At 35.7% G+C, this 23,486-nt stretch overlaps 1 protein-coding gene across 7 annotated transcripts in view; it reads left to right on the top strand.

The window, feature by feature from the left end:
* Nucleotides 1–23,486, top strand: part of CHM (CHM Rab escort protein) — a 218,423-nt gene that overhangs the window by 154,901 nt on the left and 40,036 nt on the right. The window contains exon 13 of one of the 7 annotated variants that reach the window (XM_045880059.2): nucleotides 16,621–16,688. The exons of the other annotated variants lie outside the window; for them this stretch is intronic. Coding sequence (XP_045736015.1) covers nucleotides 16,621–16,682 — 62 coding nt within the window. The 3' untranslated portion in view covers nucleotides 16,683–16,688. The remainder of the gene's footprint in view (nucleotides 1–16,620; nucleotides 16,689–23,486) is intronic. 7 annotated transcript variants of the gene reach the window in all.

Genomic DNA, 23,486 nt, shown 5'->3' with positions numbered 1-23,486 from the left:
GATGTAATGTTATCAGTTTGATTGATTTGCAGATATTGAACCACCCTTGCATCCCACAAATAAATCCCATTTGATTGTGGTGAATGATTTTTTAAAATGTGTTATTGGATTCGGTTTGCTAGTATTTTGTTGGGGATTTTTGCATCTGTGTTCATCAGAGATATTGGCCTGTAGTTTTCTTTTTTTGTGTTATCTTTATCTGATTTTAGTCTCAGGGTGATACTGGCCTCATAGCATGAACTGGAAGTTTTCCTTTTCTATTTTTTGAAATAGTGTGAGAAGAATAGACATTAACTCTTCATTAAATGTTTGGTAGAAATGACCTGTGAAGCCATCTGGTCCCACACTTTTGTTTGTCGGGACTTTTTTGATTACTGATTAAATTTTAGTTGCTGGTAATCACTCTGTTCAAATTTTCTATTTATTCCTGTTTCAGTTTTGGCAGGTTATATGTTTCCAAGGATTTATTAATTTCTTTTAGGTCATCTAATTTGTTGGCATATAGTTTTTCATAATATTCTGTTGTAATTGTGTTTCTGTGGTATTGGTAGGTATTTCTCTTCTCTCATTTGTGATTTTATTTATTCCAGTCCTTTCTCTTTTTTTCTTGATATGTCTGGCTAGTGGCTAATAATTTTATTAATTTTTCAAAGAAACAGCTCATTTTGTTAATCTGTTCTATTTTTTTTTTCTACATCATTTATTTCTTTTTTTTTTTATTTTTTTTTATTTTTTTTTATTTTTTTTTTAAAGATTTTATTTATTTATTCATGAGAGACAGAGAGAAACAGAAGGAGAAGCAGGCTCCCAAGGAGCGGGAAGCCCGATGCGGGACTCGATCCCAGGACCCTGGGACCACGACCTGAGCCGAAGGCAGACGTTTAACCATCTGAGCCACCCAGGCGCCCTACATCATTTATTTCTGCTCCAATCTTTATTATTTCTTTCCATCTGCTGGTTTTATATTTTGTTTGTTCTTTTCCTAGCTTGTTTAGTTATAAGGTTAGATTGTTCCTTTGAGATTTTTCTTTATTCTTGAAGTAGGCCTGCATTGCTTTAAATTGCCCTCTTAGAATAGCTTTTGCTGCATCCCAAAGGTTTTGAACCGCTGTCTTTTCATTTACATTTGTTTCCATGTACTTTTCTATTTTTTCTTTTATTTCCTGGTTGATCCATTCATTGTTTAGTAGCATGTTATTTAACCTCCCTGTAGTTGTGGTCTTTCAAGATTTTTTCCCCATGTGGTTGACTTAGAGTTTTATGATGTTGTGTTTAGAAGAGATGCTTGGTATAACTTCATCTTTTCAAATTTGTTGAGGCTTGTTTTGTGGTCTGATATGTGATCTATTCTGGAGAATGTTCTGTGTGTACTTGAAAAGAATGTATATTCTGCTTTAGGATGGAATGTTCTGAATATATCATATATATTCGTATATGTTAAGTCCATCTGCTTCAGTGTGTCATTCAAAGGCATTGTTTCCTTGTTGATTTTCTGTTTAGATGTTCTGTCCATTTATGTAAGTGGGGGGTTAAATTCCTCTGCTATTATTGTATTATTATTAATTATTTTGTCTGTTATTAACTTTTATGTATTTGGGTTCATGAATATTTACAATTGTTTTATCATCTTGTTGGATTGTACCCTTTATTATTATATAGTGTCCTTCTTTGTATTACAGCCTAGTGTGTCTCTTATAAGTATCACTAATCTGGCCTCCTTTGACATCCATTTGCATGATGACTTTTTCTCCATCCCCTTACTTTCGATCTGAAGGTGTCTTTAGGTGTAAAATAGGTCTGTCGTAGGCAGCATATAGATGGGTCTTGTCTTTATCCATTCTGTCACCCTATGTCCTTTAACTGGAGTGTTTAGTCCTTTTGCATTCAAGGTAATTATTGATAGATATGTATTTATTACCATTTTATTACTGCTTTTGTGGTTGTTTCTGGATATTTTCTCTGGTCCTTTCTTGTCTTTCTCTCCTTCATGGTTTGATGGTTTTATTTAGTGATATATTTGGATTTCTTTCTCCTTATTCTTTGCACTTGTTTTTGATTGGTAGTTACCATTAGCTTTGTATATAACATCTTCTCCATGTAGCAGTCTGTATTAAGCTGAGGGTCATTTTAGTTTGAACCCATTCTTTACTCCTCTTCTCCCTACGTTTTAGGTATGTGGTGTCATTTTTTACATCCTTGACTGACTTTTTACAGAAATAGTCATTTTTACTACTTTTGTGTTTTCTACCTTCATACTGTCAATATTGGTCTTTCCTTTCCACTCAAAGAGTCCCCTTTAAAATTTCTTGTAGGGCTGGTTTAGTGGTCATGAACTCCTTTAGTTTTTTGTTTGTCTTGGAAACTGTCTCTCCTTCTATTCTGAATGATAACCTTCCTGGATAGAGTATTCTTGGCTCCAAATTTTTCCCATTTAGCACTTCGAATATATCATGCAACTTTCTAATGGCCTGCAAAGTTTCTGCTGAACAATCCTCAGATAGCTTTATGGGTTTTACCTTGTATTTAACTGTTTTCTTTTTCTTGATGCTTTAAATACTTTTTTTAATATCTGTATTTTGCCAATTTAATTACATTATGTCTGGTATAGATCTGCTTTTGTTGATTTTGTTGGGGGTGTCTGTGCCTCCTTCATCGGGATATTTGTTTCCTACCCCATATTAGAGAAGTTTTTAGATATTTTTTTTTTTTTAGCTATTATTTTTCAAATAAATTTTCTACCCCCTTTTTTCTCTCTTCTTTGACTCTTGTAAAGCAAATGTTACTATGTTTGATGGAGTCCCAGAGTTCCTTAAGTCTATTCTCGTTTTCCATAATTTTTTTCTCTTTTTCATCTTGATTACTTTCCATTACTCTCTTTTCTAGTTCATTAATTTGTTGCTCTGCTTCTTCCAGCCTGCTGTTCATTCCATCAAGCCTGTTATCATTTTGTTTAATGAGTTCTTCGTCTCCGCTGTGTTATTTCTTATCTGTTTTACCAGTCTCACTCATGTCTTCTTTTCTCAAGTCCAGTGAGTATCTTTATGATCATTACTTTAAATTCTTTATCAGGCATGTTACTTATATCTGTTTTGCTTATATCTTGGCCTGTGGCCTTGTCCTGTTCTTTCATTTGGGATGCATTTCTTTGTTTCTTCATTTTGTCTCCCTCTCTGTGTCTGTTTCTTTGTGTTAAGAAAGTGAGGTATATCTTCTGCTTTTGAAAATAGTGGCTTTATGAGGAAGAGGTCCTGGAGTGCTTTGCAGTGCTCTCTGGCCATAGTCTTGTCCTTTTCTTTCATTTGTCACAAATTCCTCTGTTTTCGCATTTTGTGTAAGTGTCTGTGCCTGCTTGTATGTGTTAGGATAGTCAGCTGTGTCTCCTGTTCTTCAGGGTAATGGCCTTATGAAGAAGAAGTCCTGTGGTGCCCTTAGTGCAGTTTCTGCTGTTACCCAGGGCCTGGTGCTTCAGGGAATGTCTCCAGTGTCCGCTTTGTGTGCTGTGCTCTTGTGTTTGCTTTATCCTTCATGCCTTCGCCAGTGGAGGCTCGCTTTGCCTGTTGTGGATAATGTTTGGTCCTTGTCCTGAATATGGCGAGTTTCAGTTAGATGTGCTCTGGTCTGTGTGAAATGAGACCTTTCAGCAGTGCTGCTGGAACCAAGCCCCTTCAGAACTCCTGGGTGTGGAGTTGTGGTGTGGGCAGGGATTTGAACATAGATGCAAAAATCCCCAGCAAAATACTAGCAAACCAACTCCTACAATACCTTAAAAAAAATCATTCATCACGATCAAATGGAATTTATTTTCTGGATCCAAGGGTGGTTCACTATATGCAAATCAATCAATGTGATGCATCATATCAGTGAAAGAAAGGATACAAATCATATGATCATTTCAGTAGACACAGAAAAAGCATTTGATGAAGTTAAACATCTATTCATGATTAAACCCTCAACAAAGTAGGTCTAGAGGAGACATACCTCAACATAATAAAGTCCTTATATGAAAAACCCACAGCGGACATCATACTCAGTGGTGAAAAACTGAGTTTTTCCCCAAAGATCAGGAATAACACAAGGATGTCCACTCTCACCACTACATTCAACATAGTACTAGAAGTCCTAGCCACAGAAATCAGACAACAAAAAGAAAAATGGCATCCAAATCAGTAAGGAAGAAGTAAAACTTTCACTATTTGCAGATGACATGATACTATATATGGAAAACCCGAAAGACTGTACCCAAAATTACTAGAACTGATAAATGAATTCAAGAAAGTTGCAGGATACAAAATCAATGTACAGAAATCTGCTGCATTTCTATACACCAATAATGAAGCAGCCAAAAGAGAAATTAAGAAGACAGTTCCATTTACAGTTGCACCAAAAACAATGAAATATCTAAGAATAAACCAAAGAAATGAAAGATTTATACTCTGAAAACTATGAAACAATGATAAAAGGAATTCAAGATGGCGTAAAGAAATGAAAAGACATTCCATGTTCATGGGTTGGAAGAACAAATACTGTTAAAATGTCTACTGTGCAAAGTAATATACATATTTAATGCAATCCCTATCAAAATTCCAACAGTGTTTTCACAGATCTACAAGAAACAATCCTAAAATTTGTGTGTTATCACAAAAGACCCTGAACAGTGAAAACAGTCTTTTTATTCTATCATCATTGAATGTCAGGGCACTATTTTGTTTATTGTAAGATAGGAAAAAGCCCATAGTTCTAAGGCTGGCACAATAGGATGATGATTTATGACTAGAGAAAGAAAAGTATACGAGGGCAGCATTTTTTTTTTTTTAATTTTCAGCATCAGCACAGTGATATGCTATATGGGTCCTGAATCAGAAAAAATTATGTCTGAACCCCTGCTCTGCCACTTACTGAAATATGTGATTTAGGTAATCTAATTAAACTCCATTAGCCTTAGTTTCCCAATCTATAAAATGGAACTAATGGTACCTACTTCATAGGGTTATCTTAAGAAATACATGAAATAACTAATGGGAGTACGTACCCCATTACTCCCAGCAAATACGTGATGATAACTGTTGTTGTTGTTATTATTAATATTATATTTCAAAGATAAATCATCACCATATGACCTTGGACAAATGATCTTGCCATCTCTGTGGTTCCTCTAGGCAGGCCTAAAAAGACCTACACAGTAGTCTTCAATTATTTTATTTTATTTTATTTCAGTATAGGTAACATACAGTGTTGTATTAGTTTCAGGTGTACAATATAGTGATGCAACAATTTCATACATCACCCAGTGTTCATCATGACAAGTACACTCAATCCCCATCACCTATTCATCCATTGCCTCACATTCTTACCCTCTGGTAAACCATCAGTTCTCAGTAGTTAAGAGTATGTTTCTTGGTTTGTCTCCATGTCTCTCTCTCTTTTTTATTTTTGCTCAATTGTTTCCTTTCTTAAATTCCACATATGAGTGAAATCATACGGTATTTATCTTTCCCTGACTGAGTTCTCTTAGCATTGTACTTTCTAGCTCAATCCATGTTGCAAATGGCAAGATTTCATTCTTCTTTACTGCTGAATAAAGTTCTACATACACCCCACATCTTCTTTATCCATTCATCTATCACTGAATACTTGGGTTGCTTCCATAATTTGGCTAGTGTAAATGCTGCGATAAACAGGGGTGAATGTATCCATTCGAATTAGTGTTTTTGTATTTTGGGGGTAAATTGCCAGTAGTGTCATTAATGGATCATATGGTAGTTCTATTTTTAACTTTTTGAGGAACCTCTGTACTGTTTTCCACAGTGGCTGCACCAGTTTGCATTCCCACGAACAGTGCACAAGTGTTCCTTTTTCTCCACATCCTTGCCAACATCTGTTGTTTCTTTTTTTTATTGTAGACATTCTGACAGGTGCGAGGTGATATGTCATTGTAGTTTTGATTTACATTTCCCTAATCCAAAGCATTCTTGAAAAAGAAATAATAATTCCAGGCTTCAATTTATATTATAAGCTATAGTAATCAAAACAGTATGGTACTGACCCAAAAAAAGACACAGATCAATGGAACAAATAGAAAACCCAGAAATAAACCCACAGTTACATGGTAAATTAATTTTTAACAAAGGAGGAATGAGTATACAGTGGGAAAAAGATAGTCTCTTTAGCAAATGGAGTTGGGGAAGCCTAACAGCAGCATGCAAAATAATGAAACTGGACCTCTTTGTTTGACGATAGACTAACATAAATCCAGAATGGATTAAAGACCTAAATGTGAGAGCCAAATCCATAAAAATCCTAGAGGGCACAGGTGGTAATTTTTCTGACATCTGCTACATTATATGTCTCCTGAGACAAGGGAAACAAAAGCAAAAATAAAACACTGGGACTACATCAAAATAAAAAGCTTTTGCATAGTGAAGGAAACAGTGAACAAAACTAAAAGGCAACCTATGGAATGTGTGAAAATATTTGCATATGACATTCTATAAAGGGCTCCTATCTAAAATATATAAAGAACTTCTACAACTCAACACCTGAAAAACAAACAATCCAATTTAAAAATGGACAGATGACATGAACAGATATTTCTCCAAAGAAGACATACAGATGGCCAATGGACTCATGATTCTCAGTATCACTTAAAATCAGGAAAATGCAAATCAAAACTACAATGAGCTGTCACCTCACACCTGTCAGAATAGTTAAAATCAACTCCAGAAACAACAGGTGTTGGTGAGGCTGTAGAAAAAAAGGAGCACTTGTGCATTGTTGGTGCCAATGTAAACTGGTGTGGCCACTGTGGAAAACAATATAGAGGTTCCTCAGAAAGTTAAAAATAGAAGTACTTTACAATCCAGTAATGGCATTTACCAAGAAGTACGAAACACTAATTTGAAGGAATACATGCACCCCTCTATTGCAGCATTATTTACACTAGCCAATTTATGGAAGCAGCCCATGTGACCATCAATAGATGAATGGATAAAGAAGATGTGGTTTATATATGCAGTGGAATATTATTCAGCCATAAAAAGAATGAAATCTTCCCATTTGCAACACCATGGATGCAGCTAGAAATTACAATGCTAAGCGAAATAAGTCAGAAAATGGCAAATACCATCTGATTTCACTCATGTGGAATTGAAGAAACAAAACATGATCAAAGGAAAAATAAAAGAGAGACAAGCCAAGAAACAGACTCTTCACTATAGAGAACAAATGATGGTTATCAGGGGCGCCTGGGTGGCTCAGTTGGTTGGGTGACTGCCTTCGGCTCAGGTCATGATCCTGGAGTCCTGGGATGGAGTCCCACATCAGGCTTCCGGCTCAGCGGGGAGCTGCTTCTCCCTCTGACCCTCTCCCCTCTCATGCTGGTTTTTTTTTTTTTCTCTCTCTCTCTCTCTCAAATAAAATCTTTTAAAAAGAATGATGGTTATCAGAGGGGAGGTAGGTAGAGAAATGGCTGAAATATGTGATGAAGATTAAGGAGTACACTTACCATGATGAGCACTGAGTGATGTACAGAATTGTTGAATCACTATCTCGTTCACTTGGAACAAAAATGACAGTGTATGTTTACTGGAATTAACATAAATTTTTAAAAGGGGAGAGTGAGAAGATTGTGAGGAAAAACACATCTTCATCAGCTCCAGAAATGACCTCATTACAGCAAATGTGCTCGAGCCTCCAGGGGCTTCAGAAGGTTAGGACAGTTTGTGGAAAATTTAGGCCAAAATATGGTCTCTGGACCAGCCATGGCTTATCTGGAGACTTGTTGGAAATATATGAAAACTGAACCCTGGCCTACTACTTCAGAAACCGTGTTTTGAGAAGCCCTGTAGGTGATTCAGAAATACATGAAAGTTTGAAAGCCACTGCTACAAAGGAATGAGATGCCTTTTTAGGGTGAAAAGGTGTCAAAGCAAAGATTGCATCAAAGTTTAAAAGACAAGGAAAACCTTATTGAAGAGTATTGCAAAAAAGAGAGAGGGCAGAACAACTCAGTCTGAATTCCAACTCCCCTGAGGTAGAGGGTGGGAGGGTTTTTAAGGCCTAGGGTGAGCTAATGACAAAGTACTAGAGGATATTGGCAGTGCAGTTGTAAATGGGATTGAGTCCTTAATTTCTTTCTTCTGTCTCATTGTTAGTGTATAGAAATGCAATTGATTCTGTGTGTTGGTTTTCTATCCTGCAACTTTGCTGAATTCATGTATCAGTTCTAGCAATTTGTTTATGGAGTCTTTTGGGTTTTCTACATATAGTATCATATTGTCTGCAAAGAGTGAAACTTTGACTTGTTTCTTGCCAATTTGGATGCCTTTTTTTTTTCTTTTTGTTGTCTGCTTGCTGAGGCTAGTACTTCCAAACTGTTAAAGAATGGTGAGATTGGACATCCCTGTCATGTTCCTGACCTTAAGGGAAAAGCTCTCACTGTTTCCCCATTAAAAATGATATTCACTGTAGGCTTCTCATAGATGGCTTTTATGATTTTGAGGTATGTTCCCTCTATTCCTACACTGTGGAGAGTTTTAATCAAGAAAGGATGCTATATTTTGTCAAATGCTTTTTCTGCATCTATTGAGAGGATCATATGGTTCTTGTCCTTTTTTTAATGTGGTGTATGATATTGATTGATTTGAGGTTGTTGAACCACCCTTGCAGCCCAGGAATAAATCCCACTTGGTTGTGATGAATAATCTTTTTTTTTTTTAAAGATTTCATTTATTTATCAGAGAGGGAGAGCATAAGCCAGGGGGAAGGGGCAGAGGGAGAGAGAGAAGCAGACTCCCCACTGAGCAGGGAGCCTAATACAGGGCTTGATTCCAGAACCCTGAGATCATGAGCTGAGACAAAGGCAGATGCTTAATCCACTGAGCCACCCAGGCACCCCAATAATCCTTTTAATGTACCGTTGGATCCTATTAGCTAGTATCTTGGTGAGAATTTTTTGCATCTATGTTCATCAGGGATATGGTTCTGTAATTCTCCTTTTTGATGGGGTCTTTGGTTTGGAGATCAAGATAATGCTGGCCTCATAGAAGGAGTTTGGAAGTTTTCCTTCCATTTCTGTTTTTTGAAACACCTTCAGAAGAATAGGTATTAATTTTTCTTTAAATGTTTAGTAGAATTTGGCTGGGAGGCCATCTGTTCCTGGACTCTTGTTTGTTGGGAAATTTTTGATTACTGATTCAATTTCTTTGCTGGTTATGGCTCTGTTCCGGTTTTCTATCTCTTCATGTTTCAGTGCGGATAATTTTTTTTTTATTCTTATGTTAATCCCCATACATTACATCATTAGTTCTAGATGAAGTGTTCCATGATTCATTGTTTGTGCATAACACCCAGTGCTCCATGCAGAATGTGCCCTCCTCAATACCCACCACCAGGCTAACCCATCCTCCCACCCCCCTCCCCTCTAGAACCCTCAGTTTGTTTTTCAGAGTCCATCGTCTCTCATGGTTCGTCCACCCCTCCAATTTCCCCCGCTTCATTCTTCCCCTCCCGCTACCTTCTTCTTCTTTTTTTTTTCTTAACATATATTGCATTATTTGTTTCAGAGGTACAGATCTGAGATTCAATCAGTGCGGATAATTTATATGTTTCTAGGAATGCATCCATTTCTTCCAGATTGCCTAATTTGTTGGCATATACTTGCTCATAATATGCTCTTATAATTGTATTTCTTCGGTGTTGGTTACGATCTCCTCTTTATTTATGATGTTATTTATTTCAGTTCTTTCTTTTTTCTTTTTGATAAATCTGATGCGGTGTTTATCGATCTTGTTAATTCTTTCAAAGAACCAGCTCCTAGTTTCATTTATCTGTTCTGCTGTTCTTTTGATTTCTGTTTCACTGATCTCTGCTCTAATCTTTATTATTTCTTTTCTCCTGCTGGATTTAGGCTTTATTTGCAGTCTTTCTCCAGCGCCTTTAGTTGTAAGGTTAGGTTGTGTATTTGAGACTTTTCCTGTTTTTTAGAACGGCCTGTATTGCTATGTACTTCCTGTTAGGACCACCTTTGCTGCATCCCAAAGGTTCTGAACAGTTGTGTTTTCATTTTTATTTGTTTCCATGAATTTTTTAAATTCTTCTTTAATTTTCTGGTTGACCCATTCATTCTTCAGTAGGATGTTCTTTAACCTCCATGTATTTGTGTTCCTTCCAAATTTTCACTTGAGATTGTATTCAAGTTTTAAAGCATTATGGTCTGAAAATATGCAGGGAATAATCCCAATCTCTTAGTATTGGTTGAGACCCCACTATGTGATCTATTCTGGAGAATGTTCCATGTGTACTTGAGAAGAATGTGTATTCTGTTGCTTTAAGATGGAAATAATTCAATCAGAGAAAGACATGTATCATATGATCTCACTGATATGAGGAATTCTTAATCTCAGGAAACAAACTGAGGGTTGCTGGAGTGGTGGGGGGTGGGACGGATGGGGTGGCTGGGTGATAGACATTGGGGAGGGTATGTGCTATGGTGAGCACTGTGAATTGTGTAAGACTGTTGAATCACAGACCTCCTACCTCTGAAACAAATAATACATTATACGTTAAAAAAAAAAAAGAAGAAGATAGGAGGGGAAGAATGAAGGGGGGGGAAATTGGAGGGGGAGATGAACCATGGGAGACTGTGGACTCTGAAAAACAAACTGAGGGTTCTAGAGGGGAGGGAGTGGGGGGATGGGTTGGCCTGGTGATGGGTATTGGGGAGGGCACGTTCTGCATGGAGCACTGGGTGTTGTACGCAAGCAGTGAATTGTGGAACACTACATCAAAAACTAATGATGTAATGTATGGTGATTAACATAACATAATAATAATAATAAAAAAGATGGAATGCTCTGAATATATCTGTGAAGTCCATCTGGTCCAGTGTGTCATTGTTGATCTTAGATGATCTGTATCTTAGATGATCTGTCCATTGCTGTGAGTGCAGTGTTAAAGTCCCCTACTATTATTATTATCAATGTGTTTCTTTAATTTTGTTATTAATTGGCTTATATAATTGGCTGCTTCCAAGTTGGCATAAATATTTACAATTGTATCTTCTTGTTGGGTAGACTTTTATTATGATATAGTGTCCTTTTTCATCTCTTACTACAGTGTTTGGTTTAAAATCTAGTTTGTCTGATATTAGGGTGGCTACTCCAGCTTTCTTTTGTTGTCCATTAGCATGATAAATGGTTCTTAACCCCCTCACTTTCAATCTGGAGGTGTCTTTGGGTCTAAAATGAGTCTTATAGACAGCATATGGATGGGTCTTCTTTTTTTATCCAATTTGCTACCCTGTGTCTTTTGATAGGAGCATTTACTCCATTTACATTCAAAGGAATTATTAGAAGATACATATTTAGTGCCATTGTATTACCTGTAAAGTCAGTTTCTATAGACTGTCTCTGTTTTTTTAGGGTCTGTGTTACTTTTGGGCTCTCTTTTCGCTTACAGAATCAATCCCCTTTAATATTTCTTGCAGGGCTGGTTTAGTGATCACAAATTCTTTTAGTTTCTGTTTGTCCTGGAAGCTCTTTATCTCTCCTTCTATTCGGAATGACAGCCTTGCTAGATAAAGTGTTCTTGCATGCATTTTTCTCATTTAGCACCTTGAATATATCATGCCAGTCCTTTCTGGCCTGCCAGGTCTCTGTGGACAGGACTGCTGCCATCCTTATGTTACTACCCTTATTGGTTAAGGACCTCTTGCCTGGAGCTCCTTTCAGGATTTTCTCTTTACCTCCGAAATTTGCTAGCTTCACTATTATGTATCAAGGTGTTGACCTATTTTTATTGATTTTGGAGGGGATTCTGTGTGCCTCCCGGATTTGAATGCCTGTTTCCTTCCCCAGATTAGGGAAGTTCTCAGCTATAATTTGTTTAAATAAACCTTTTGTCCACCTCCCTCTTTCCTCTTACTCTGGGACCCCAGTTATTCTAATTCTGTTTTGCTTTATGGTATATCTGATCTCTTGAATCCACCCTTTGTGATCCAAAAGCTGTTTATCTCTCTTTTTCTCAGCTTCCTAATTCTCCATCATTTGTCTTCTGTATCACTGACTCTTCTGCCTCATTTATCCTAGTAGTTAGATCCTCCATTTTTTATTGCATCTGAGTAATAGCCTTTTTTATTTTGTCCTGATTAGGTTTTAGTTCTTTTATTTCTCCAGTAAGGGATTCTGTAATGTCTTCTATGCTTTTCTCAAGCCTAGCCAGTATCTTTATTATCATTGTTTTGAATTCTAGTTCTGACATTTTACTTATACCCGTATTGATTAAATTGCTGGCCGTATTGCCCCCGTTCTTTCTTTTGGGGTGAGTTATTCCATCTTGTTGTTATGTCAGAAAAGAATAGGTGAAAGAGAGAAAATACAAAAATAGCAACAACAGCACCAGAAAAACACACACTAAACAAATCAGAAGAAAACAGAAAAAGAGAGAGAAAAAATTCAAATAAGAAGTAGAACAGAACACAACAATAAACTAGATCCTGGTTTTATTTTGGTCCATTTGTTAGAAGAAACAAGATCCCAAAATAGGAAAGAAAAAAAAAAGATATATATACAGAAATAAAATTGAATACAGTGAAAATACAAAAATGAAATATATATATAAAGCATAAATGTGAAAATAAAAATTTGAAAACTTGAAATAAGAATTGATAAAATAAGAAAATAACTGAAAAGGAAAAAAAAATGTAAAACTGAAAGCCTAAAGAATAATAAGAAAAATAAGAAAAAAACACAAATGGTATAAACTGTTTTCCTTAGGAGCTGAAGTTTTGCAGTTCTCTATTATCAGTAAACTTGGTATTAGCTGAATATTCCTGCTGGTCTTCTGGGGGAGGGGCCTGTTGTGCTGATTCTCAGGTGTCTTTCCCCTGGTGGAATTGCACTCCCCTTGCCAAGGGGCCATGCTCAGTGTAAGCGTCTCTGGATTGCACTGTGCGTCGCTGCTTTGCTCCCTGAAGGCTTTCAGCACCAATGGGGGTGGATGAAAATGGCAGTGCCCTGATCTCTAACCCTGGAGCTAAAAGTTTGTGCCCCCCCTACTCTTCATTGAGCCTCACAGAAAAGCAGTCAATCACTCTTGTCTCCCTGGTTTCCATCTGAACTCTGTGTTCACCCAGACTGTGAACTAGCATTTTTATCTCAGGGCTGTAACCCCATTTTTTCAGTGTCTAAACTTGACAGACTCCTGCAGTGGACCCATGCTGTTCTACCCAGGTTAGGGAGGGGGTTCTCCGAGCGCTTCTGCCTTTTCTTGGTCCCCTGCTTGGAGAGCAGTCGCCAGACCGTGCAGCTGTTCACAATTTATGGCAACAGGGAGCAGAAAGCTGGTGCCTAGACTTGGTGTTTGCAGCCAGCTTCCCTGCTCCAATGCATGGGAACTTAGCTACCCTCAGGCACCTCTGTTCTTTTTGTGACACCAGGGATCCTAAGACCACACTGTCCCACATATATTCTGCCCCACTTTGCCTCCTGAGCACCTTCGGATCAGTCTTCTAAAAGTTCCAATTTTGCACTCCACTGCTTATAGCACTTTTAAGTAGCAGGCTTATGGAGGTTCCCTCCCCCTGCAGTTTATCTTCCAATATATCGCCTTGGATTCCCGTCTCCACACCTCCTGTCTTGCAAAAAGTGGTCGCTTTTCTATTCATAGAATTGCAGCAATTCTTTTCTCAGATCTCTGGTTAATTTTGAAGGTGTTCAGAATGATCTGATAACTATCTGAATTCCAGGGATCAGACGAAATTAGGGTCCCTTGTTCCTCTACCATCTTAACTCTGCCCTCTGCTGCTTCTTAGGGTTAATTATAGCATGAATAACTTTAACATTTCTTGTCCGATATGAGGAACTGAATCATGGCTTACCATTTCTCTTCCTAGAACTCACATATATGTACATTATGCTTAGCAGTACTGAGTAAATAAATAAAAATAAATATAATAAATACAAATTTAAAAAACCCTACATCCAGTTTTGTTTCTATAGTCACATTTTCTAACTTAAAAAAACAAACTTTCTCAAAAACATTTTACCCACTAGTAAATGAAAAATAAAAGGTTTTAAAGCACTATATCTTAAGGTGTCATGATACTGAAAAGAAAAAAAAATTTTTAACAAGTTTTTTATTTAGTTTTCAGTTCTTGTATTTAATGTTATAAGAATCAATTTCCAGCTTGACTTTATAGTAAATTTAGGAAGAATACTGTTATAGTGGAAAAAGTATTGGCCCAAGAGTCTACAGAATTCCTTGCAATTAATTCTTTGACCTTGAACAAGTTTCATAATTTGTTAGGTCTTGGTTTCTATTAGAAAATGGGGGGTAGTCTAAAGAGTTTAGAAAAGATCTCATACAAGTTGAACACCCTCAATGGTCCAGATTTTGCATGTATGTAGAAAAACACCTGTCCTGTATACATGTTGATAAAACATATGACAGTTTAAGCAAACTGGATTTTTCTTTAAAGCTCTCTCCAACTTCAGCTTTCTCACTTTTTTCTGTGATAAAATTATTTTGCTAATCTCTAATATGTCTTAATCAGTTTATAAATGCAAAGCCAGCAATATAGACAAATACACTGGCTTTGTTTTTTTTAGTCTCAGTACTGAGGCTTACATCAGGAAGTTTAACTGAAAGAGAAAAGCTTGAATTTATTATTTATACTTAGTCCTGTTCCAGAAAAAAAGGGAAGTTCATGTTTGTTTGTTTTTTTCACTTTCTTACTTAAAGTTTGGCTTCTTTTTTCCTCCTTTTTGTCTTATGTTTTGGGCCTGTTCATAGACTTTCAGGAATAATTTGTAACTTGGACATTAAAAGTCTTTAATAGTGTATTTTCCTGCTTTTGCCCTAATTGAGAGTCATGGTATCAGAACTGGTGGCAAGTTGTTCTGCTCTTGGTAATTAGCTTGTCTGTCTTCTGAAACAGAACTAGTCTAATATCACAGAAGGCTTTAAACCACCCTTTCCCTTTCTCTTAATTTTTTTAAATTTTCAAGTCAGAAAAAAAAGGAGTATATGCCATGTATTTATTTATTTATTTTTATTTATTTTTTTTTTTAAAGATTTATTTATTTGCGAGAGAGAGTGAGAGAGAGCACATGAGAGAGGGGAGGGTCAGAGGGAGAAGCAGATTCCCTGCCGAGCAGGGAGCCCGACGCGGGACTCGATCCAGGGACTCCAGGATTATGACCTGAGCCGAAGGCAGTCGCTTAACCAACTGAGCCACCCAGGCACCCTGCCATGTATTTATTTTAAGTATCCAAACCTTTTCCCGGCTCATTTATTTTCCTCTTTCAAAGCTCCCTGGTTATAAGCAAATATTTTTAGCTTACAATGTTACATAATAATTCTCTTCCCTTACACAACTTTTACTTCTAAATCTCTTTTAAGAGTTTTGTCTTTTTTCCTGAACCTTTTGAATAAAATTTATCTTGAACACAATAGAACAGGTTTTAAAAGTTTACAGAATTGCTTCTTCACAGAAAAATTTCATTATTTCCCAGGTCAAACACCAAAAACTGAAAATGATGAATACTTTCAAATGGTATAAGAATCCCACCTATTAAGGGAGGATAGTATGGAATTTGACAGCATTCATACTTTAAAAAAAAAAGTATCTTCAGAAGAATTAGTCTCAATTAGGATTCCTGAGAGAACATTTTTTACTATTCTGTCTGAATGCTCATGTATCTGGGTTAGCTTAGCTATGTTGTAGATTTCTCATATTTATACTAATAGTGTTGAGCTGTTAATGATCATCTATGTGCTGATTGTAGAAATCAAAAAGTAAAATAGTATTTAGGAAGAGTAAATTCTAAATACTGTATAAATTTGTTATTTAATTATTAAGCAGGTTTCATTGTTACAATTTTCCCTTAAAACAATTACTTAAGTAGACAAATACATCTAGACTGGTCTCATTATATAAATGACAGGCATATAATTAGTATGTCCAGCTGAGTGGAACCAAATGCCTTCACTTGGCTTAAAATTTGAGACTGTAATGACAAAATTATGAACTAAACTCACTGCTCTTCCTATTGGAAGAATCACTGGAAGACAAATGTTGGTAAGCGCTGTAACTAATGCAGTTGCACCTGAGTAAATCAAACATAATCAAAATACATACCAGTGAGACTTTGTGGGTTACACTCATTCCTCAAAGGTAATAAAATGAAATTTATAGAAAGTAAATGATGTGAAGTATTGTGATTTATTTAGTTTTTTTAACAAAGAAATGCATTTTAAAGATATTCATGAGCAAATTGGCTTGTTTGTAAGACATACTACAAAATTATGGCTTTAGAGAAAATATGGGAATTCTTTAGTAAAATTTAAGTCTTTTTTACTTTTAAATACTGGGTTTAATTAATGTCTAAATCTAGTGTACTCCATTCTTCATTAGCCATAGTAATCAATATGTAAAGATTTATTTTCCTTTTAAGGATGTTACTGATTTCAAAGGTATTTTTCCCAGTTAAGTAACTGGGAAGATAAAGAATTTAAATTGCTCAGGTACTCTTTTAGCTAATGAAGGTTTTATGTTATTCTTTCTGAGAATATTCTCACTTCTTGACTAATCCTCATACTCAGTTAATCTTTATCTCTTTTCAGTATCAACTGATCAAATTCACCCATTCTTGAATCAGCACCAACTTCTACTTTCTTTCCATTAAGAACAGGTAGAATTTTGTAACTTTTTATGGTGTAATTCAAGGTTGACAAATACTGTGGTACTTTACGTTAAATACTATTCAGTTACTGTGTTGCATTCAGTAAAGTATAATACATAAAATTCATTTTGTAGTTTTTGTTAAAGAAAATATCCTGTTTAGGAGATTGTAGGCATTGTTTAATAAGATATATAATTCTCACAGTATTTTTAATTTTTCAACCATTTTTTTTCTATTTTGATTAGTCAGAATATTAATTCATAAAAACAAATTTGTTTGATAAAAATATACCAAATAAATACAGATTTCTTATTCAGAGTAGAAAATATCATAAAAATCATGTATTCAAGTGTAATACTAAAATCAATTTAATCTTTAGACATTAACAAAGGAAGTGATCAATTGTTAAGCAATTTTAATTTTTCTTTTTACAGATCACATATTTTAGACTTTTTATTCTTTATCCTATGCTATGCAAATGCACTGTAGTTTTAAGTATATGACCAAAAATGTGCTTAAGACATTAAAATACGTTAAGTTTGGGGCACCTGGGTGGCTCAGTCGTTAAGCGTCTGCCTTCGGCTCAGGTTGTGATCCTAGGGTCCTGGGATCGAGCCCTACATCGGGCTCCCTGCTCGGCGGGAAGCCTGCTTCTCCCTCTCCCACTCCCCCTGCCTGTGTTCCCTCTCTCGCTGTGTCTCTCTCTGTCAAATAAATAAATAAAATCTTTAAAATACGTTAAGTTTACTTTCACCTTTTAGTCTCTTTAATTTAATGACTTTTCATGGATATCATATTGCCTTATCTTTGACTTGATTTTGAATTTGTAAAGCTATATGTGTACAACTGAAGTTTACTTTCATATAGTATAGAAATAGTATATACAAAAGGTACTTCCAAGGCAGCTAAACAGTTCAGTTAACCAGGAAGATGCATTCTAACAATACACTGTTATATGGTAGTTGAGAACATAGGCTGGGTTCAAATACTAACTCTTTTACATAATAGCTGAATGACCTTAGGGAAGTTGCTTAATCTCTCTGTACCTCAGCTTCCCCATCTATAAAATAGGGATAATGATAGTATTTATACCTCAGGACTGTTACAAGGATCAGATTCATGTGAACAGTGTATGGCACTTATAAAACTCAAGAAATATGTTTTCACTTAAAAAATTTTTTTGAATATAGGTGACACATAATGTTACATTAGCTTGAGGTGTACAACAAAGCAGTTCAACTTCCATATACATTATGCTGTGCTCCCCACAAATGTAGCTACCCTCTCTTCCCATACAGTGCTGCTACAACATTATTGACCATATTCGCTATGCTATACCTTTTATTCCCGTGACTTGTTTATTCCATAACTGGAAGCCTGTATCTCCCACTTCCCTTCATCCATTTTGTCCATCACATCACCTTACTCCCCTTACCACTGACAACCATTAGTTTGATCTCTATTTAGAAGTCTGATTCTGTTTTTTCCTTGTTTATTCATTCATTTTTTTTTTCATTAGACTCCAGATAAGAGTGAAATCATATGGTATTTGTCTTTCTCAGTCTGATTTATTTCAATTAGAATAACATTTTATAGGTCTGTCCATGTTGTTGCAAATAGCAAAATCTCATCCATTTTATGGCTGTGTAATATTTCATTATATATAAACATATAAAACATGTACTATATAATTATATGTGTGTAATTTACTAAAGATATTAGTAATTTATTACAAATACTAATATATAGCTAAATGTATAGTATGTAGTATATATTAATAAAATTCATGATACAATTTTTTTTTCCTTTTTTGTGTTTGTTTCAAGTTTTTATGTAAATTCTAGTTAGTTAAGGTATAGTGTAACATTAGTGTCAGGAGTAGAATTTTAGTGATTCATCACTTAAAAATAATACCCTGTGCTCATCACAACAGGTGCAGTCCTTAATATCCATCACCCATTTAGCCCATCACCTGCCCACCTCCTCTCCATCAACCCTCAGTTTGTTTTCTAGAGTTAAGAGTCTCTTATGGTTTGCCTCCCCCTCTTTTATTTTCTGTCCCCTTCTCCTATGTTCATCTGTTTGTTTCTTAAATTCCATCTATAAGTGAAATCATATGCTATTTGTTTCTCTGACTTTTTTCTCTACCATAATACACTCTAGCTCCATCAGCGGCATTGCAAATGGTAAGATTTTATTCATTTTATTCTTTTTGATTGGGTGGGTAGTATTCCACACACACCATCTTCTTTATCCATTCATCAGTTGATGGACATTTGGGCTCTTCCCATAGTTTGGCTATTGTTGGTAATGCTGCTATAAACATTGGGTGCATGTCCTCCTTTAAATCAGTATTTTTGTATCCTTTGGGCAAATACCTAGTAGTGCAATTGCTGGGTCATTAGGGTAGTTCTATTTTTAACTTTTGAGGAACCTCCATACTGTTTTCCAGAGTAGAGTGGCTGCACAAGTTTGCATTCCCACTAACAATGTAAGAGTTCCCCTTTCTCTACATCATTGCCAACATCTGTTAATTCCTCTGTTGTTAGTTTTAGCCATTCTGGTAGGTATAAGATGTTATCTCATCCTGGTTTTGATTTGTATTTCCCTGATGATGAGTGATGTTGAGCATCTTTTCATGTCTATTAGTCCCAATAGTTCATTTTTGCTTTTGTTTCCCTTGCCTCCAGAGATGTGTCTAGTAAGAAGTTGCTATGGCTGAGGAGAAAGAGGATTCAGCATGTGTTCTCCTCTAAGATTTTAATGGTTTCCTGTCTCATATTTAGGTCTTTCATCCGTTTTTGAGTTTATTCTTGTGTAAGAAAGTGGTCCAGTTTCATTCTTTTGCATGTGGTTGTCCAATTTTCCCAACACCATTTGCTGAAAAGACTCTCTTTTTCCCATTGCATTTCCTGCTTTCTGGAAGATTAGTTGGGTCCATTTCTGGGTTCTCTATTCTGTTCCATTGATCTGGGTCTCTGTTTTTGTGCCAGTTCCGTATTGTTTTGATGACTACAGGTTTGTAACATAGCTTTAAGTGCGGAATTGTGATGCCTCTAGCTTTGCTTTTCTTTTCCAGGATTGCTTTGGCTATTAGGGGTCTTTTGTGGTTCCATACGAATTTGCGGATTATTTGTTCTAGCTCTGTGAAAAATGCTGTAGGTATTTTGATATGAATTGCATTAAATATGTAGATTGCTTTGGGTAGCATGGACATTTTAACAATATTTGTTCTTCCTATGAGTATGGAATGTTTTTCCATTTCTTTGTGTCATCTTCAGGTTCTTTCTTCAGTGTTTTATAGTTTTCAGAGTTCCGATCTTTTATGTTTATTCCTAGGTATTTTATGGGTTTGGGTGCAATTATAAATGGGACTGATTCCTTGATTTCTCTTTCTGCTTCATTATTGGTGTATAGAAACGCAACAGGTTTCTCAGCATTGGTTTTATATCCTGTGAATTGCTTGAATTTGTGTATCAGTTCTAGCAATTTTTTGGTGGAGTCTTTCGGGTTTTCTATATAGAGTATCGTGTCATCTGCAAATAGTGAAAGTTTGACTTCTTCCTTACCAATTTGGATGCCTTCTACTTCTTTTTGTTGTCTGATTGCTGTGTCTAGGACTTCCATTGCTGTGTTAAATAATGGTGGTTAGAGTGGACATCCCCATCTTGTTCCTGACCTTAAAGGAAAATCTCAGTTTTTCCCCATTGAGGATGATATTAGCTGTGTTTTTTTTTTTATATATGGCCTTTATTATGTTGAGGTATGTTCCCTCTATCCATATTTTGTTAAGGGTTTTTATCAAGAATGGATGTTGTACATTGTCAAATGTTTTTTTCTGCATCTATTGAAAAGATCATATGGTTCTTATCTTTTATTAATGTGGTTTGCCACATTAATTGATTTACAAATATTGAACCACCCTTGCAGCCCAGGAATAAATCCCACTTGATTGTGGTGAATGTTGCTTTTCATGTACTGTTGGATTCAATTTGCTAGTATCTTGTTGAGAATTTTTGCATCCATGTTCATGAAGGATATTAGCCTGTAGTTCTATTTTTTAGTGGAGTCTTTGTCTTGTTTTGGAATCAGACAAACTAGATTTTATTTTGGAAAATGCTGTCCTCATGGAATGAGTTTGGATATTTTCCTTCCATTGCTGTGTTTTGGAATATTTTGAGAAGAATAGGTAGTTATTAACCCTTCTTTAAATGTTTGGTAAAAGTCCCCTGGGAAGCCATCTGGACCTGCAGTTTTGTTTGTTGGCAGATTTTTGATTACTGATTGAATTATTTGCTGGTTATGGTCTGTTCAAATTTTATATTTCTTCCTGTTTCAGTTTTTGTAGTTTCTGTTTCTAGGAATTTACCCACTTCTTCCAGGTTGTCCAATCTGTTGGCATATAGTTTTTCATAATATTCTCTTATATTTCTGTGGTGTCAGTTGTGATTTCTCCTCTCTCATTTGTCATTTATTTGGTTCCTTTCTCTTTTCTTTTTGATAAGTCTGGCTGGGGTTTATCAATTTTATTAATTCTTTCAAAGAACCAGTTCCTGGTTCCATTAATCTGTTTTACTGGTTATTTTAATTTCTGTATCATTTATTTCTGCTTTAATCTTTATTATTTCCTTTCTTCTGCTAGCTTTTGGCTTCGTTCATGGTTCTTATTCTAGCTGCTGTAGGTGTAAGATTAGGTTGTGTATTTGAGATTTTTCTTGTTTCTTGAGGTAGGCCTGTATTGCTGTATACTTCCCTCTTACGACCACTTTTGCTGCATCCCAAAGGTTTTGAACCATTGTGTTTTCATTTTCATTTGTTTCCATGGTTTTTTCTTCTTCTTTGATTTCCTGGGTGGCCCATTTGTTAGTAGCATGTTGTTTAAAATCCATGTATTTGTGGTCTTTCCAAATTTTTCTTGTGGTTGACTTCAGTTTTCATAGAATAGGTATGATCTGTCTTTTTGTACTTGTTGAGGCTTGATTTTTTTTTTTTTATATAATGTGTGATCTATTCTGGAGAATGTCCCCTGTGCACTTGAAAAGAATGTGCATTCTTCTGCTTTAAGTTGGATATCTGTTAAGTCCGTCTGATCCAGTGTGTCATTTAAAGCCATTGTTTTCTTGTTGATTTTCTGCTTAAGTGATCTGTCCATTGCTATAAGTGGGATGTTTAAGTCGCCTACTATTGTATTATTATCAATTACTGCCTTTTAGTTTGTTATTAATTGTTCTATAATATTTGGGTGTTCCCATGTTGGGGGCATAAGTTTAATTGTTTGATCTTCTTGGATAGTCCCCTTTATTATGATATAGTGCCCTTCTTCATCTCTTCTTAAGGCATTTGGTTTAAAATCTAGTTTGTCTGATACAAGTATTGTTACTCCATCTTTCTTTTGACTTTCATTTGCATGAGAAATATTTCTCCATCCCCTCACTTTCAATCTGCAGGTGTTTTTAGGTCTAAAATGAGTCTCTTATAGGCAGCATATAGATGGGTATTGTTTTTTTAATCCATTCTTATACCCTATGTCTTTTGATTGGAGTGTTTAGTCCATTTTCATTCAGAGTAATTATTGATAGATATGAATTTTATTACTGCTATTTTATTACTTGTTTTGTCATTTTCTGGAGATTTTCTCTGTTCCTTTTTAGTCTTTGTCGCTTTTTCCTTCCCAAAGAGTCCCCTTTAATATTTTTTTTCAGGACTGGTTTAGTGGTCACAAACTCCTTTAGTTTTTGTTTGTCTGAGAAGCTCTTTATCTCTCCTATTCTGAATGATAGCTTTGCTGCATAGAGTATTCTTTGCTGCAGATTTTTCCCATTCAGGAAGTTGAATATATTATGCCACTCCTTTCTGGCTTGCCAATTTTGTGGAATGATCTGCAGCTAGCCTTTTAGGTCTTCCCTTGTAAGTTAGGGACTTGTCTTACTGTTTTTAGGATTTTTTCTTTAATACTATATTTTGCAAATTTTACTACAATATGTCTTAGTGTTGGCCTGCTTTTGTTGATTTTAGTGAGAGTTCTGTGTGCCTCCTGGATTTGGATGTCTGTTTTGTTCCCTAGATTAGGGAAGTTTTTATCTATTATTTCCTCAAATAAACCTTCTGCCCCCTTTTCTCTCTTTTTTTGTTGGATTCTTACTATACGAATGTTACTACATTTGATGGAATCACTGAGTTCCCTGTCTGTTCTTGTGCTCAATAATTCTTCTTTCTCTGTTTTGTTCACCTTCATTATTTGCCATTATTCTGTTTTCTATATCACTCATTCATTCCTCTGCTTCCTCTATCCTTGTTGTCATTACATCCAGTCTTTTTGGAATCTCAGTTTTTAAAAAAAAAAATCTTACTTACAGCATTTTTCATTTCTGACTTTTTATTAACACCTTTATCTCTGGTAAGGGCCTCCCTGAAGTATTCTATTCTTTTCTCAAGCCTGGTGGATATCATTATGATTATTGCTTTAAAATCTCCAGGCATTTTACTTATATCTGTTTTTTTTTAATTTTATTTTATTATGTTATGTCACCATACAATACATCATTAGGTTTTTTATTGTTATGTTAATCCCCATACATTACATCGTTAGTTTTAGATGTAGTGTTCCATGATTCATTGTTTGTGCATAACACCCAGTGCTCCATGCAGAACATGCCCTCCTCAATACCCATCACCAGGCTAACCCATCCTCCCACCCCCCTCCCCTCTAGAACCCTCAGTTTGTTTCTCGGAGTCCATTGTCTCTCATGGTTCATCTACCCCTCTGATTTCCCCACCTTCATTTTTCCCTTTCTTCTCCTGATATCC

The sequence above is a fragment of the Mirounga angustirostris genome, unplaced genomic scaffold (assembly GCF_029215605.1).
Source record: "Mirounga angustirostris isolate CCGP_5_RB_7025 unplaced genomic scaffold, mMirAng1.0.hap1 SCAF_11, whole genome shotgun sequence".
Classification (NCBI taxonomy): Eukaryota; Metazoa; Chordata; class Mammalia; order Carnivora; family Phocidae; genus Mirounga; species Mirounga angustirostris.
The sequence above is the reverse complement of the archived record's forward strand: the minus strand, read 5'-3'. Positions and strand labels throughout refer to the sequence as shown.